Source organism: Saccopteryx leptura, chromosome 3, assembly GCF_036850995.1.
Source record: "Saccopteryx leptura isolate mSacLep1 chromosome 3, mSacLep1_pri_phased_curated, whole genome shotgun sequence".
Taxonomy (NCBI): domain Eukaryota; kingdom Metazoa; phylum Chordata; class Mammalia; order Chiroptera; family Emballonuridae; genus Saccopteryx; species Saccopteryx leptura.
Genome location: NC_089505.1, coordinates 19,557,724 through 19,576,523, shown reverse-complemented (window position 1 = coordinate 19,576,523; position 18,800 = coordinate 19,557,724). Strand labels below are relative to the sequence as shown.

The following is an 18,800-nucleotide window of genomic DNA, read 5'->3' as shown; positions in this document are numbered from 1 at the left end:
GAAGGGGTGAGACTTACGATGAATAATACAATATGTGGTAAATTGGAGAATATGGATTCGTCTAAAGAATTGAAGTGAAATGTATGTTTAAAACACTCTGCTGGCCCAGAAAGTCCTTGTCTGTGAACTGCACTTGCATCTGGATAATAGCTATGCAAAAATAAAAAAATTATTAGTTTATTTCTTACTAACTTATTTAATATATTCTCACCATTTAACCTTCACTGGAAACAATGGAGCTTTCTTCTTTGTCTTCTTTGTCTTTTCAAAAATACACAACCGGCCCTGGCCGGTTGGCTCACTGGTAGAGCGTCGGCCTGGCGTGCAGAAGTCCCGGGTTCGATTCCCGGCCAGGGCACACAGGAGAATCACCCATCTGCTTCTCCGCCCCTCCCCCTCTCCTTCCTCTTTGTCTCTCTCTTCCCCTCCCGCAGCCAAGGCTCCATTGGAGCAAAGATGGCCCGGGCGCTGGGGATGGCTCCTTGGCCTCTGCCCCAGGCGCTAGAGTGGCTCTGGTCGCGGCAGAGCGATGCTCCAGAGGGGCAGAGCATCGCCCCCTGGTGGGCAGTGCGTCGCCCCTGGTGGGCGTGCCGGGTGGATCCCGGTCGGGCGCATGCGGGAGTCTATCTGACTGTCTCTCCCCGTTTCCAGCTTCGGAAAAATACAAAAAAAAAAAAAAAAAAAAGGACACAACCTAGTTTCACCCACAGAGTGCCATCCATTTATAATGCTGCTGATGGAAGTGGAAGATTCCGTCTACAGGCTCAAGTATGTCATGTTAGGATTGTGATGCAATTAAGTTCAGAAACATGATTGCCCAGAGAAAACAATAGTGTATTTTTGTTTGTGTTATAATGAAGCATTAAAAAAAAAATTAAGATAAGATAAATCTTGGAAGATGTGAATTTACCTATGCCTCTGGTAACTAGAAAGCATTGTTATTATTGATCAGTAAAAAGGTTGGATTCGTTTTAAAACTTTCTCCTTTTACAGGCTGTGAGCCCATTATTGTCCGCTACCTTGAGTGGAGCAATATAGAATCCATCATAGCCATCGCCTTCTCCTGCCTGGGCATCCTTGTGACCTTGTTTGTCACGCTCATCTTTGTGCTATACCGGGACACCCCAGTGGTCAAATCTTCCAGTCGAGAACTGTGCTATATTATCCTAGCCGGCATCTTCCTCGGTTACGTGTGTCCTTTCACTCTCATTGCCAAACCGACCACCACATCTTGCTACCTCCAGCGCCTCCTGGTCGGCCTCTCCTCCGCCATGTGCTACTCGGCTTTAGTGACCAAAACCAATCGCATTGCGCGCATCCTCGCTGGCAGCAAGAAGAAGATCTGCACCCGGAAGCCCAGGTTCATGAGCGCCTGGGCCCAGGTGATCATTGCCTCAATTCTGATTAGTGTGCAGCTAACCCTGGTGGTGACCCTGATCATCATGGAGCCCCCCATGCCCATTCTGTCATACCCAAATATCAAGGAAGTCTACCTTATCTGCAATACCAGCAACCTGGGCGTGGTGGCCCCTCTGGGCTACAATGGACTCCTCATCATGAGCTGTACCTATTATGCCTTCAAGACCCGCAACGTGCCCGCCAACTTCAATGAGGCCAAATACATCGCCTTCACCATGTACACCACCTGCATCATCTGGCTGGCTTTTGTGCCCATTTACTTTGGGAGCAACTACAAGATCATCACTACCTGCTTTGCTGTGAGCCTCAGTGTGACGGTGGCCCTGGGGTGCATGTTCACTCCCAAGATGTACATCATTATTGCCAAGCCCGAGAGGAACGTCCGCAGTGCCTTCACCACCTCTGATGTAGTGCGCATGCACGTGGGCGATGGCAAGCTGCCCTGCCGCTCCAACACTTTCCTCAACATTTTCCGAAGAAAGAAGCCAGGGGCAGGGAACGCCAAGTGAGTAATATGAGCTGGGTTGTTCTCTCCTCTTCTCTCTCTCTCTCTCTCTCTCTCTCTCTCTCTCTCTGTCTCTCTCTCTCTCTCCTATTCACCCCCCCCCTTTTTTTTCCTCTATGACTAAATCATGCTCTTTACTTTTCCCAATGTTTTCTCACATTCTGTTGGAGTAAGAATGTTACCTCGTTTTCATTCCTTTGCAAGAAAAAGGAGTCTGAAGTAGTAGCCAGCTGATCATTTCCTTAGTCTGACCTAGAATCTGCAGCTTCTCTTCTGCCCATAATTTCCTCTGTTCACTGGGTCCTCTCTCTAAGGGGCATCAGCACTCTCTGAGGTCTGGGGCAGAGACGCAATCTCTAGTTCTAATTTCTCGTTTAAAACATGGTTGAAGATCTTTCCCGATTTATTTTTATCCCTCTAGAGCCCACTGTTACTAATCTGAGATGAGAGAAAGGGAATAAAACACTTGGGGAAAATTTTCAAAACTTGACTGCAACTGAGCATCAAGTATGTCCTGAAATAAGTTCCTTTAAGCAACTGTCATATCATGTCCTCTTATGTATTGAACTTTAATGTATATTGTAAAGATATTTCATAATGCTGCCCGTAAATTGACCTATCTCTACTGCAACATAACGATCAGCATGGTTTCCTAACCATAAAGTACCAAAAGAAATAAGACCCAGATGAAGGTGATGAGCCCCAAACTTGAGAGTCAGTGCGAACATCCAAGTGCCTATTATTCTATTCTGGTAAATTTTCTAGTAGTTTGTGTAATAAACATGTTTTTCAAATCTTTTTTTCCTGTCTGCAAAGAAACATACATTAATTTTGCATGAGTTATCTTTTCTGAGACCCACAAAACAAATTTCATGTAACATTTACACTTTCAATGACATGGATTCTAATCTAAAGACAATTGAATTGTCCAAATTTTAAACAATTTCCCCATTAACAGTTTAATTTTACTTTTAAAAATAATCCTTTAAAATGAAGAATTTTAACAGTGATTATTATAAAATATACATGGTTTTATAACTATTCCATCTACCTAAACAACCTACCAAAATAAGAGGAATGGGAACTATTTTTTTTCCATTTTGCAGATGAGGAAATTGAGCCACTATGAATTTGTGTGACTCACAAGTATAATTTCACTTGGTTAGCCATTCTTTGTCTGTGTCTTAACTAGCAAAAAATTTCTCATCTTAACGTACGTCAAAAAATTGAAATGCCATAAATTTCTAGTTTTGTATCTTTATTTGCTAAGCAGCACCGTGGGCATCTTTTACAGAAATCGTGTAATTGGTTTCAGGATCACATGACAGGGTTTATGGAAAAATATCTAAAATCCATTAAGTTATTTTAAATAGGGACATCCCTAATACTTTTTAGCACTAAAGTCAGAGGGAATAATTTGCACCTACTTCTCACAGTATCAATTTCAAGTTCTTCGTGGGATGCTGATGATCAAAGTTGCTTAGTCATTTTGTCCCCTTGTCATGGCTTTATATGCTAACCAGTGTCCCCTCAGCAGCAGCCTCCTGGCAGGGAATTATCAGAAAGCTTCAGAGCAAAGCAACAGTGTCATTAAATGGAAGAAAAAATAAATAAACCATAACCACAAAATCCAGATGTAAAATGGCATAACAATTGCCATTCAGAGGAAAGAAACAAAAGGAAACAAAATGAAAATAAGGGAGAAAGCAGTTTTTCAATGGGACTATTCATAGGAACTAAGAGACCATCATTTTGCATCCCACGTGGCTATATGAGGGTCCTGTCCACCATCCACCATTATCTACCTCCAGGTTGCTAACTTTTCTGCCTTTCTTATGGTTCTTCAGAAGTTTTCATTGGAATTTTGGTCATGGGCCATTAATGAAAGCAGCTCGCCCTGGCCGGTTGGCTCAGCAGTAGAGCGTTGGCCTGGCGTGCGGGGGACCCGGGTTCGATTCCCAGCCAGGACACATACGAGAAGCGCCCATTTGCTTCTCCACCCCTCCCCCTCCTTCCTCTCTGTCTCTCTCTTCCCCTCCCGCAGCCAAGGCTCCATTGGAGCAAAGATGGCCCGGGCGCTGGGGATGGCTCCTTGGCCTCTGCCCCAGGCGCTAGAGTGGCTCTGGTCGCGGCAGAGCGACGCCCTGGAGGGGCAGAGCATCACCCCCTGGTGGGCGTGCCGGGTGGACAGTCTGTCTGACTGTCTCTCCCCGTTTCCAGCTTCAGAAAAATACAAAAAAAAAAAAGAAAGCAGCTCTTTTAACCACTTAATGAAAAGAGAGAAGCTATGTGATCAAGGTATCTTGTGCTGGAACCCAGGAATACGCGGTGTTGAAAGCTCGCCCAGTGAGTCTGTGTACAGACAGGCTGGGGACCTGGACCTGTCCGAGGAAGCACACTGAGCTCGCTGCTGGCAGGAGATGAAGCCAGTTGCTGTTACTTGAACAGGGCTGAGCAATTCCAGAGCAGCCAGGCATTGCTGCACATTCTGACCACTGTCTCACGCCTGCAGCTGCTTTCCTTATACGCTGACAATATTCCCTTCACTATATTCTATATAGTGAATTATTCATATATTGTGAATAATTCTATATAGTGAATATATATTCATATATTCTATAATGAATTTAGAAATTGATTTCATGTGGGGTCCTGCTTTTGAGAGAAAAAATAGCTTGGTCTAAACTGGAATGGTTCTCTAGGAAGTGCTGGTTTCACCAGGAAGTTGCCTAATTATTGGCTATAATTGATCAAGCACTGTAAGATTATTACCATAAAAACTTAATCTAATAATTATAACCTGCAGCTTTCTTAGTGTAATCTGTAGCTTCTCCAAGTTGTACTGCATAGCTCAGCTGACCGAGAGAGGGGAATTTGAGGCTAAACTGGTATGGAAAACAAACATTCATTTATTCACCTTTTTAAAATTTATCCTGTTGTTGCTGCTCTTATAACTCTCTCTGTGGCAATAATTTTAAAACATAACAATAATCTAAGTCCCTGCGTATTCAGCTTTTTATTGTATCTTTTGCTGTTTTGTCACCAAAGTTACAAAAACTATAAATAATCTAATATTTTCTACTGCAACAAAAATCTAACAAAATCTTGCCGACCAAAGCAGGGGGCTGAAAAACTCCGGAGAACAAACACATCACCCAGTGAGTTTCCTGCCATTCTGGATGTGTGATTCCTACGTTTATGGTACACTGAGGGTGTTGGGTAGTCTGTAGATATATCTATTGATATAAACAGAGAACAGATGCTGTCGTGAGGAGCTTCCAACTGACCTGTTTGAATATTATTCTGAGGAATTACAAGTCTAACTACACTATCATAACAGGCTGTTTCTGAGAGACATGGGTGGATGACATTGTGGGACTGGATTTACAAAATTTATTTCAATTTTTAAATATTTTTCATAGCCGGATATCTGACTCAACCAAAGGTCTGGGCACTTGTTTTACATATTCCAAACGTAATGTCAGAGGAATTTCATCAATAAATCTGTTGCTCTAAGTTACTTGAGTTACTTATAGTTAGAAATTCGATTAAACATAATCCTATCCTGGAATATCAACTCAATTGTATACTCGCCTTGACATTTCTGATTTCTTTAGCTGTTAGTTTAATGCATTTGAATGAGAAAATATTCAGGCTTAACCTAATATAAAGATATGGGTAAAATACTCTTTGTTTGCAATAAAAGAAAGATAGAACTCCATAGACATTCATAATTAAGTAAATTATTTAGATCCAAATTATTTACTACTTATTTTTAAAGCCAAAAATGAGTTAACGTTATGCAACTGAAAATTAAAATATTATGTAAATGACTTGCTTCCTTTAAACAATTATATTGACGACTAAATGTCAAGCTAACATTTCTAGTTAGTTTCTGGATAAATAACCTCAATGAGTGCCAAACAATTTGATGGCACGGGGAGTTAAAATGTGACAATGCACTCCCATGAGCTTTGCATGCATAACTGTATTCAAAACTAAAACAATGACAATCACAAAAAAAAAGGCCTTAGATTGATGCAAACAAGTAATTTTAAAACATGGGTGTTTAAGTAAATAGATATTATGTTCCTGTGATTGTTTTTTTAAGCATTTGAATATATGTTTTTGGTGAGTACAAGAACTAAGAACTAAGAACATAAAATATTAAATGAAATAATGCTATGAGGAAATTTTACTCTTGGTCTGCTAGAAATATTTTTTTGTGTCCACAAGTAAAGGTAAATATTAGAGCTTATACCCTGGGTAGCATTTTAGTCTCTTTCCTCCTTTGGTTATGAAAAGAAATATGATAGTGATCCAACAGACATCACAATCAAAGAGAGATGATAGGTTCTCTGTCATCTCTGTCTCATAGCTTGTAAATGAGAAAATCTGTCATTCTGAAATGATTTTTCCCTTAATAATACATATAATGCATGACTTTAAAAATTTATTACAATTATTTACTTGCTTTTATGTAAATATCAGAAGGATTTATCAAAACAAAGTATGATACTTGTCATAGACTTTTACTACTTCATAATAACATTCATGGAGCACCTACTGCTTATTTATTCAATCAATCATTGTTTCAGCAGTAAGCTTAGAAGCACTTAGGTACTTGATATGGTGCTAGATAATATTCAGGATAAAAAAGACATAAGAGGCAGGGACTGACTGCATCAGTCTTGCAATATTGTAAGGGAAGCATTCAAAATTATGATAAAGTATAGTGGATTAGGTGCCATAACTGAGGACCAGTATAACATTATGAGTGCTCAGGGAAGGAAGAGATTAAGTTCAGCTAATAGAGTAGTGAAAGATCGAAAAAGCTTTCTTAATAAAAGTGGAATTTGAACTTGACCTTAAAGGATGCTTTTCAACAGGACAAACTGTGCTATAATGAGACCATTTCAAATATGGAAAATAACATGAGTGAAAATTCAGAATGTTAATGCACCTTCAGGCCACAGCGTGAAATCTGGTGTGAAGAAGTACAAGGAGAGGTGTAGTGGTGGGTAAATTTATAAGTGCAAAATGGGGACAGATTACAGATAATGACCAATAGTCTGATAAGAAGCTTAGTTATTTTTTCATATAACTCACAAGATGCATTAAAGATTTTTGTAGTTTTATGATCATGTGTAAGCTTTTTGTGAGGAGATTGACTATAGAAAGACTAGTTAATAGAGTGCTATAATAAGCCAAATGACAGGTTAAAAATAAAAGTCTTAAACTAGAGCCGTGAAATGAAAGTCAAACCCAAAGCATGCACATGCAAAATTTTTGCGAACTTGATTTATTGGAACTGAAATATTGGTTTGCAGAAAGAAAGGAAGGGGTACAAAATAGAATTTAACTCTCATAATTTGAGCCTGGGTGGCTGGAAAAAATACTGCTACCATAAAAACAAATTCAACGGCAGGAGTAGGACTGAGGAGATGTTGATGAATTGGGTTTCAGATATTTCAATTGAAAATACTATAAAAAACATCCAAATAGAGACATTTGTAAGTTATTTAGAAATTTAAGTCAGGAGCTCAAGAGGAAAGTCTGAGCAAGAGTTCTAGATTTTGAAGGCTCAATTGTTAGAATATGTCAAGAGGATAAAACAGTGATATGACCTAAGAAAACAAGAAGGTGGGAGGAAGAACATAAAGAAAATCAGAAGACAATAAACAGAAAGAAATCAAACAGAATGAGGAAAACAGGGATAGCAGTATCGTGGAAACCAAAAGGGGCCTGTGTCCTAGGCAGCTCAGGTTGCCATAGTAAAGTCCCACAGACTGGCTGGCTTCAAAAACAGACACTTATTTATATTTTACTGGTCTGGAAGCTGAAAGTCCACATCAGGGTGCCAGTATGGTTGATTTCTGGTGAGACCTTGCCCCTTGGGCTGAAAACAGCTGCCATCTAACTGTATGCTCACTTAACCTCTTCTCTTATAGGCACGAGGGAACAGAGAAATGGAGAGAGAACTGTCTAGTGTCTCTTTGTATAAGAACACTAATCCCATTTAAGTGACACTCTCATGACCTCAACTAACCTTAATATCTTCCAAAGATTTCTCTTAGTACCATTACATTGGGGGTTAGAACTTCAACATATGAATTTAAGTGGGAGGACAAATAATCTGTTCATAACAGAAAAAAGAACATGGGATCCTTGATATACCCCAGGATGGAGACACCTTGGTTCTCCTGCAATGGTTTTAAGGGTGTGATGTGAATAGAATTTCTATTGCAATAAGTTGAAGAGTGTGCCATTCAAGGGATTAATTCAGAAGGTTAGAAAGTATTTAAGGAGGCCAGGGAAGAGAAAAGAGTGGTATAACAGAAGAGAAATTAAAGCGTGCTTGTAATATCAGAGAAAGGAGTCAACAGAGAAAGAAAAATTGAAAATATAGAGAGATTGTATGGTTTATGCTGGGCAGCCTGACCCATTAATTTAGAGTTTATATGCTAACATAAAACTCTACATTACATTTTCATGTAAAAAGAGTGCTAAAAACTGAGGACATGCATCATTATTATCAGCTCATCCTATCCATGCTCTTAGAATGGGGAGCTGTGCATCTGCTGAAAGTGGAGGCATACAAGTGTTACTCAGTGTGAGATGTGTATGAGGAAGGACACCCTGTTGGACATGGCTTGGCAACCTGTCCATGCTTGGCCACAGCTAAAGAAGGATGAGGTCATTTGCATTCCATCTGTTAGTCTTAGTGTCCAGTGTAAAGTGTTACCTACTCAAAAGGGTAACATGTGAACAACGTGTTTCTAAAGCTAATTCATGAGTAAAAATGTTAACAGCTTGCAAAATGAAGAAAACAAGAAGGAAATACCAGTACAGCCTGACCAGGTGGTGGCGCAGTGGATAGAGCATCGGACTGGACACGGAGGACCCAGGTTCAATACCCCGAGCTCGCCAGCTTGAGTGTGGGCTGATCTGGTTTGAGCAAGGCTCATTAGCTTGGACCCAAGGTCGCTGGCTTGAGCAAGGGGTCACTGGGTCTGCTGTAGCCTCCTGGTTAAGACACATATGAGAAAGCAATCAATAAGAAAAAAGGTGCTGCAATGAAGAATTGATTCTTCTCATCTCTCTTCCTTCTGATCTGTCTCTGTCTGTCCCTCCCTCTGTCTCTTTCTGTTTCTGTAAAAAAAAAAAAAAAAAAAAAATGAAGAAGAAAGCCCTAGTACATTTGGAAGTTTCAGTCATGAGAATAGAACCTATTGGCTCATTAATTACAATCCTTTGATTGCAAGTATAGAAGCCAATTAGACTAGCCTAAGCAACAGGGGGTGAGTTATTAACAGAAAGAATATAGGGAACAGTTTTAGGTATGTCATGGTAAGAAGGTTTGGATTGTTTCTGGGCCATGTAGGGGACTGGATTCCTAGGGGTAAAGGCTCCAGACTTCTAGGTCACCCTCTGTCTCCCTGCCTCCCTTCTCATTTTCTCTTCGTAGAGCTGCTTTGTGCATTTGTTGGTCCCTCATGGCGAGTCCAAGGACAATAATCCCAATTCTCTTGAGTTTATATGTTATTATAGGACTAGCTACCCAGAGAGACTGCTTCCTTTCCTCTACACAGGTGGTTCTACATAACACAGAAAGGAACTGATTGGCACATCTGGGCTCAGGGGTCTATCCCAGGTCAGGTTTATGATGAACAAAGGGTGGAGTAATGGGGTATAAAACTGTCTTCCAGGGGATCATCACTCCTGTTCTTCATGGGTAGGATCAGGGAGGCAATTCACAGATGATTTGACATGAGCAGAAATCCTGCAAGTGTCTAGCAAGGAAATCCCATCTCCATCCAACCCCATCTTTTCTTCCTGGCCATCTATATAAGTCACTTCTATGTACCAGCATTTTATATTTAGAAATGTTGACAAAGAAAAGTTGCAAAACCTTCATACAGGTGGCTAGCCAGCCAGCCAAATAATTAATCACCTACCCATGCAAAATAGGAACGAATACTCCACGAATATTCCAAATTCTAGTAGATATGCCAGTGGAGGAGAAAGAAAACACCATAGCTGTGACACACCATTTATTATGAAGGTACGAGGCGGAGATTCAAACAAATTGAACAACTAGACCTTGTCTTTGCTACTTTTCTAGAGATTCCTGGATATAAACTGCTTCTAAATTGCCTCAAACTAAACAAAGGAGAGGAAAAAGAGGTGTCTTGCCTTTTTGAAAGGAAAATAGATCATTATGATATTGTCTTTGAATGGACTAAAATATATATATATCAAAAATTACAGGCCAACAATGAATTATTACTTATTGTTAATAGAATAGAAAAAAATCAGCAAATATTAATCGAGTTAACAAAAAAATGTGTCTGTAATTTGACTTTATTTCAAAGGGTAAGGGGAACCTCGTATAATTGAAGGCAACTTAATAGTACCCTCTATACAGATTATCTTCAAGATAAATGAGGAGTCTACCGCTAACAAAATTAGGCCAGATCCCCAGTGATACTGCCAAACATATTGGAAAACAACTTCTGAAAAGAAATCAATAACCATAGGAAATACTTTCCTTTCCCTGATTTCCCAGTTATGAAAGTAGATACTGCTGCTTTGCTACTAGTAAATGTTCTCAAACACTGTGGGTATTAGTATCATTTTCTACTTGGGCAAATTTGGCACTGATTATGTTATTTGGCTTAGGCAGGTAAGGGATGGGAAAAAGGTATTAACAAAGGCAAAAATAAATACCTGCAAGATCAAAGTAGAATAAGAGAAATTATGACAAGGGGGCAGAGATGAGGGTGAGGGGGCAGAAAGGATGACCATAGCTCTGTCACCAGCCAGCTCTGTAACCTTAGCCCTTGATTCTGTCTGTGCCTTCTTGCAAGCAATAATATTTCAAGTGATTTTTAGTAAGGGTTTCATAATTCAGTTCGTTGTTTAAAAAAGTATATATAGGGGTTACTGTTTTACAAATTGTGGGCAGTTTTCTGGAGAAGATCTATTGCATGGTCCATGACTGCACAGAACTTCAAGTTGAGTGGAGGGGAGGACAGCAGCATGAAATCTGCCAATGACAACGTGGCAGGGCAAGCCCTGTGACAGAGGAAGGAGAGTGTGCTTGTGCAGGAGGCAGGTAGCAATGGCCTCTACCATGGACCTTTGAGTCAGGGGAGGTCTCAAACGTCGATACTAATCAAGGAAGAGCTATGACCATGATTCCATTAGCTAGAAGCTACACCAGCCAGGGGGTTAAGGTGGGGGAAATGCAGCAAGAGTGTTCTAGGCACAGGGGCCACTATGTAAGGGAATGTGGAGGCAAGGAAGACCACATCATATTAGAAAAATGGAGGGAAAGGAAGGTTTCAATAATGTTGACAGGAATTTGTTATTAAAAATTTTTGTTTACCTTTGAATGTTTGAAGCCAAAAGTTCTTCTAGGGCAGTCCCTAGCATGGAATCAGTTTTGCTCTGAGAGTTGGAATGATTTCAAGGCCAGACATCACCTTTTAGAAGTATTTAGTTTACTTATATGTTGTTAATTGAATTTATTGGGTTACAGGTTTAGTTGTGCAACTCAATAAAATATCATCTGCACAACTTATTGTGCACCCATTGCCCCAAGCAAAGTCTCTTTCGTCCCCATTCCTGGTCCCTTTGCCCACCTCCACCTACCCCCCACATACCTTTTAAGACTAGGAAGAGAAATATTGACTCATTCACTCTGCAAATTATTTTCAAGCACCTGCTGTGAGCGAGGCATTGGGCAAGTGCAGGGAATACAGTGGTGAACAAATTGGATCTGGCCCCTGCTTTGTGGAAATTGAAATCTAGCCAGGAGACCAGACACTGAATGAGTAACCACAAGTGTAGTGAGTTCTTTTAAGGATCAATTCAAGGTGTTGCAGGGAGTGCTGTGAGGAGGATCTGACCAGTCTTAGTGCATGGAAGTTGGAAACATTCCCCAAAAGAAGTCTAATTTTCCCTAAGACTTCTGAACAAGAAAAGGGGTTAGCTAAGAAAGGAAGGTAGCCAATAGGGTAGATAACTCAAGAAATCAAAGTGTAAAGGCTCTGAGCAGGGTAAAACACTGATGGCCGAAGGGAAGGCAGCCCTCCCAGGATTCCTGGGGGTGAGAAAGAAGGCACACGTGATAAGAAGAGACTGGAAGGGTCCACGGAGACCAGCTCGCCCGGGGCCTCGTCACAGGCTTTAGGATCTCATCCCCTGAATAATGGAGAACTGCTAAAGCCACAAAATGGGGGTGCACTGTGGTCAGTGAGAAGTGTGTGTCAGCACCTGCACCCCGCCCTCAGTGTGGGGGTGGACAGGCGAGTGCCCCGGGGGGTCAGGGCTGTTGCAAAGTCCACCCGGAAGATCACAGTGATTTGACCTAAGGCTTTGACAGTTGGGGTGAAGAGAATAAGTTGAACATAAAGAAATTTTTAAAAGATAAAAATAAAAGTGGAAATAAGGTTGCTTTACCAAATTCTATCTTAAGATCCACAGAGTAAGCAGAGATATGCTTTCACCTCAGGGATGTTTGGCTCCAAAGCTTATAATGTTTGAGCTGTGACCAGATTAAATATGTTCACACCACTAAAGCATGATTGATCTGTAAGAAGGTGAGATTGATCAGACCCAAAAGAAATAAGCAATTACCAGAACTAACAATTGGAATGGTAAGAGAGCTCTCTGGTGTGAGGTTACGTTGAGGGGCTTGTTCCCCATGGGCTTTCTGAAAACTGAAGTCCGAATGATAAGGTGATCCCTAAGACCAAGAGGTGAAACAAACTACTTAGCTTCATGTCATCAAAAGCTTGAGTATTGAAACTTGCCAGCCCCCCCCCCCTTCTTCTGATTCCCTGAGAAAAGGCAACTATCAAACACTGTCTTCCCCTACCTCTAGGTCTATTTATGTACAGTTTAGTATCCTAAATCCGGAACGTTATTTCCCATTGCAAATGAAGCTGAAATTCTGATATGTGACAGTCTTAGTACATGAACTTCTCTGATATAAGTCTCACCCTGGATGATGGGTCGTTCCTACTGAGCAGACAAAATAAGTCCTGCTGCTGTACCTACCTGGGTGGTGTGTGTTGGGAGCAACGACTGCCAGGCTGAAAACCGGATCCTGGAGGGTCTCCTCGAAGACCGTCCTTAGGAATGTGTGCTCCGTGTGGTCCATAGGAGCACATCATGTTCCTCACCTCTACGTTTCTATGCATTTCAGTGTCTCTGTTTCTAATAGGAGACGACAGTACTCACACTGTACTTACCACACCCTACCTGGAAGCATGCCATATTCATACAACCTAATATTATTCTAAGGCTGGGAATTATGTAGTTGGTAGGTTTTAGAAAGCAGCTCAAAATTAGTGTTCCATTGAGTACCTATTACATCTGTTCTCAGTCTGTCTGGTGTGGAAATTCATAGGCCCCCTCATATATTATCATGTGTTACATATATATTTTCTTTATTCTGCAATAAGAATCCTAGTTCTCAAGGAAACTGGAGATGATAGAATCAGAATAGCCCATAAATATACACATATATTTATGTTATTTTACTGTAGCCGTAGAAATGTCATAGAATACTTACTAATAACACTATGTAAAGGGAGTCAAATACATGGTCATAGAAGGTGATTTGGTTTTGAGTGGTGGGCACACAGTACAGTATGCAGATCATGTACCATAGAAATGTATACTTAAAACCTATATGACCCTATTAACCAATGTTACCTCCATAAATTTTGCAGAAAAAAATTCTGAAGGAATAGATATATCCAACAATAGAGTTATTCTTATTCCAGTTGCAAAATAACTTTGACTCAACTCAGTTCCTGATTGGGTTAAGTTGATCTGTCTCTCTCTACTTAGCAGAGAAGGTGGTGAAACAACTCTGGTTGGGATAACACCATATACAGAATGATATTTTAAATATACATATATACAGTGTCTTATCTGATATAAAATATGTTTAGGCATGCAAAAATTAGGACCATACAACCAAAAATCCAACAGAAACTATTAGACAATAGAAGGAGACCCACAGGCGGTCTACTGATAGTAGAAAACCAAATCATTCTGAACATTGGTAAATAAAGGCAAAAAGCATTCATTTGTCTTGCATTTTCTGTTTGAATTCTGCCTCAGAAGATTCAAGTAGCTGACAAGGGAAAGTTCTTTAGCAAAGAAATCCAGTTAGCCTGACCTGTGGTGGCGCAGTGGATAAAGCGTCGACCTGGAAATGCTGAAGACACCGGTTCGAAACCCTGGGCTTGCCTGGTCAAGGCACATATGGGAGTTGATGCTTCCAGCTCCTCCCCCCTTCTCTCTCTCTCTGTCTCTCCTCTCTCTGTCTATCCCTCTCCTCTCTAAAATGAATAAATAAATTTAAAAAAAGAAATCCAGTTAAATACAGAAGGAATAATAAGTTTATAATATCACCATTTTCTTGTTTTGAAATAAAATTAGTTAATCCATGTAATGATTATCAATGACTGCTAAAACCATCAGATGAAAGACAGATGGGGAGTTTTATAATGTATGCCCTGAAACCACTGATCAATTTTAATGTGATTAATAAACAATCCAATCTATGCACTTCCCACTCTTGTATAATAGGAAAAAACGCTCTCTTATAAACTATTCTTCCCATACAACCAATCTTGAATCTGACCAAGCCTTCAGATCTAATTTTCAATTTATAGAAAATATAGGTGACAGAAACACAAGTTAAATGACACCACACAGACTTAATCGGTAAAATCTATAAGCTGAGAAATAATCCATGTTTTTTCAACAAAAGAATAGCAAGCAAAAAAGAGGAAGAAATATCTATCAATTTAAAAAGACTCAAGAGACTCAACCAAAGCAATATGCAGATCTTATCTATATGCTGATTTAAAAGGCAAAGCAAAAATATATGAGACTGAATACAGTATTTGATTATATTAAAGGATTACTAATAATTTAAGTGTCATACATTATCATTTTTTCCTTTTATTATAAAAGTGTGTTCCTGTATTGTAGACATATATACTGAATTCTTTTTTTTAAGATTTTATTTATTGATTTTAGAAGACGGGAGAGAGAGAGTGAGGAGCAGGAAGCATCAACTTAGTTGCTTCCTGTACGTGCCTTGACCAGGCAAGCCCAGGGTTTCGAACCAGCAACCTTCACACTCCAGGTCAACACTTCATCCACTGTGCCACCACAGGTCAGGCTATACTGAATTCTTTTTTGATAAACTGACATAATATTTTAGATTTATTCTAAAATAAGTAAGTGGGTACTATAGCCCTGGCTGGATATCTCAGTTTGTTAGAACATTGTACTGATATGCTAAGATTGTGGGTTCCATTCCCGTCAGAGCACATCCAAGAATCAACCAATGAATGCATGGATAAGTGGAGCAATCAGTTGATGTTTCTCCTTCTCTCTGTCCCCTCTTCCTCTCTATAATCAATAAAAAAGGGGGGGACTATAAATGGAATGAGACTCACATATACATTGGTTATTATTGAAACTGGATAATAGGAATGTGGGAGTTCAGTTTAACATTTTCTCTATGTCTATATATTTTTGAAAATTTTTATAATAAAAAGTCAATTTTAAAGATTCTGAAAATAGAATTAGAAAGAATAATATGAATTCTCACCTATTAGTATAAGTTGTGAAAACATTATGCAGGCCCTGGCCGGTTGGCTAAGTGGTAGAGCGTCAGCCTGGCGTGCAGGAGTCCCGGGTTCAATTCCCGGTCAGGGCATGCAGGAAAAGCGCCCGTCTGCTTCTCCACTCCTCCCCCTCTCCTTCCTCTCTGTCTCTGTCTCTCTGTTCCCCTCCCGCAGCCAGGGCTCCATTGGAGCAAGGTTTGCTCGGGCGCTGAGAATGGCTCTGTGGCCTCTGCCTCGGGCGCTGGAATGGCTCTGATTGCAGCAGAGCGATGCCCTAAGATGGGCAGAGCATCGCCCCCTGGTGGGCGTGCCAGGTGGATCCCGGTCGGGTGCATGCGGGAGTCTGTCTGAGTGCCTCCCCATTTCTGGCTTCGGAAAAATACAAAAGAAAAATAAAAAACATTCTGCAAAGCAATTTGGCAATATTTAAGAAAAACAAATGTATATGCACAACTATCTACCGATCCTAAATCTAGATCCATACCATAGAAAAACTCTCTCATATGTGTGCAGGAAGACTCAACCAAGAATTTCTACTGTAATATTGCTTAAAATAGAAAAATGTAGGAAACTTGAATAGGAACATTATATTTTTGTAGTGTGATAATTATTTATTTTATTGTAGTTTAAGTGAATAAACTAAAGCTATAATTATTAATATTCTACCATGCAAAAATGGCAAATTGATGAATGGAAATACAGTGATGCTATGAATATAAAGCTTAATAATATGCTGAACACTCCCATATACGATTTATTAATACTTTGAATATGCATGCTGGAAAAGTATTAAGTATACCAAGAGATAATACATACTAAAATATCTCTTGAAAAAGAGAGAATAAATATTAAGAATAATATACAGAGGGCTTGAAATTTATTCTCAATGTTTTCAAAAGAAAAGGGACTTGAATGAGGCAAAATATTAATATTGACAAATCTGTGATGTTAACTAATTAAATTTTACTAATCATTCTTCATAGTCTCTTATTAGCCTAGAAATCTCTATAATTATGAATTTTAAGAATAGAGCAATATTTTACATCCTTTTGGAGAAACTGCATGATGTGTGTTTATGAAGAACCTTAATGGATTATGTTAAACGTGCACGGGTTAACAGAAGGAGAGGAAGACATTACCATTTAGAGAGGACCTACACGGAGTCAGAGCTCCATTCTTCTCTCTGATGAACAAAGACTGACAAATAAATATTTAAATTCAGATAATAGAAAATACAAATTTGGCTTTTGAAAACAATCTGAGTGACAAATTATCCTATTTATCTGTTAAAAAAAACTATAAAAACAGTCTGCTGAAGTGGTTGTGAGTGGTTGCCGTCATTCTTTATGATTCCTTTGGACAGCTGTCTCATTGTCATGGCCATGGTGAGCTGACCATCTGGAATTGTATAGACCATTTTAATCTGTGCTAAAAGTAGATTCATCTCCAAACCTATCACAGACATTCAGCTTCAGATATAGACAGCTAACCTGACTGTGGGCCTGGCCTTTATCTGCTCCTGACACATCCATTCAGTGTCACTAACATTGCACACACACAAAAACACATATACTTTAGAGAACAAAAAGAAGTCAGTTTGTTTTCTACATGTAATATAAGGAAAGTAGCTAAAATCCAAGAGTAAAGCTAAGTGTGAGAGACTATGAATGAATCTCATCTAAAAATACACTAAGATTGAAAACATCTGGGTCTTTTGTCTCTGCTTTTGTTTCTCCATCTTTCAGAGCAAAAGTATCAGCAGTGATGCCTTAGGCTGGGATAGCATTTTGCTACTTGGAAGCTTTTACACGTGCTGTTTTAATAAGCCTTTTTAATGGAGGGTAACACTGAGTCTGAAAGGGGAAAATGCACAGTTGGAAAATGCCTCGTCTCCTGAGTCCCGTCCAGGGATTTCATTGCTGTGCTCATAAAAGAGTAAACCGTGTTCCCAGCAACATCTCAAGATAGCATTAGCATATAAAAGAATATAGAGGATAACTCCTAGCATTGAAACTGATGTACAGATTACCTGCTGTGAAGAAGAGTGCATTAAAACAAAGTGCACCCAAAAAGTGTACTTAAAAGAAAGATTATTTAGACAATGGGAATAGATGGGGAAAGCTAGGCACAATCCACGAGTTTAAAACAAGCAGTGGCTCTTTATTGCAAGAAAGGAAGGAAGGAAAGAAGAAATAAAGAAAGAAGAAGGAGGGAAGGAAGGGAGGAAGGGAGGAAGGGAGGAAAGGAAAGGAAGGGAAGGAAGGAAGGAAAGGAAGGGAAGGGAAGGGAAGGGAAGGGAAGGGAAGGAAGGAAGGAAGGAAGGAAGGAAGGAAGGAAGGAAGGGAGGGAGGGAGGGAGGGAGGGAGGGAGGGAGGGAGGGAGGGAGGGAGGGAGGGAGGAAGGAAGGAAGGAAGGAAGGAAGGAAGGAAGGAAGGAAGGAAGGAAGGAAGGAAGGAGGGGAGGAAGGAGGGAGGGAAGGAGGGAGGGAGGAAAGAAGAAAAAAAGAGAAAAACAAACTGTGTACTTTCAGAAGAAATTGAAGAAGAATCTTTCTAACTAAACTTCTGGGGTCTCTTTAAATCAACAGTGTCTGCCAAAAGATTCCGGCACAGATTTGGGACTTATATTTGACAAGCCCCCATATGCTCCATTTTCCCTCCAAGCTTTTACTCTGGCTCGTGGAATCTGTGGTTGGTTAAATATGTGGTTTTACAGTTGCTATAAATACTCAGAAGTCAGACTCCTCCTCCCAGTTCTTCTGCAGTTGGCCACTCTGGCATCGGATTTTGCAAGGCTTGGCCTGTGACCTTTAATAAACCGCAGCATTCAGAGAAGCAGCTCTGCATGCATAGGTCATTTACACTTCACTTCAGTGCCGAGTGAAAGTCAAGGACTAGAGAAGTGGCACGTGAAGGAGATGCTGTAGTTTATCCACCATTTCAATCCACAGTTGATTAAGGTGGATTTGGAATTGCTTAGAACTATTCTGTGAGGTTTGGCTGTCAGTACTGCTGAAACTCTGTGAGGAACCACAGAACTGTTCAGTCACTGCAGGAGGGATTCCAAGGCCGTACACAGGCCGCAGAGCTCCCTGCCCCAGCCCGTGGGAGACAAGCAGTGCTGATCTGTGTCTAGGTGTGCCACCCACTTCCTGGCTGAATGTTTCCGCATTGCTTTTATCACCATACACCCTGAAGAACAGGTACACCATT

The 18,800-nt window shown here is 40.2% G+C and overlaps 1 protein-coding gene across 3 annotated transcripts in view; it reads left to right on the top strand.

Annotated features, from left to right (window-relative positions):
• Positions 1-18,800, top strand: part of GRM1 (glutamate metabotropic receptor 1) — a 344,388-nt gene that overhangs the window by 310,766 nt on the left and 14,822 nt on the right. For all 3 annotated transcript variants that reach the window (XM_066373050.1, XM_066373052.1, XM_066373051.1), the window contains exon 7: positions 994-1,924. In XM_066373050.1, coding sequence (XP_066229147.1) covers positions 994-1,924 — 931 coding nt within the window. The remainder of the gene's footprint in view (positions 1-993; positions 1,925-18,800) is intronic.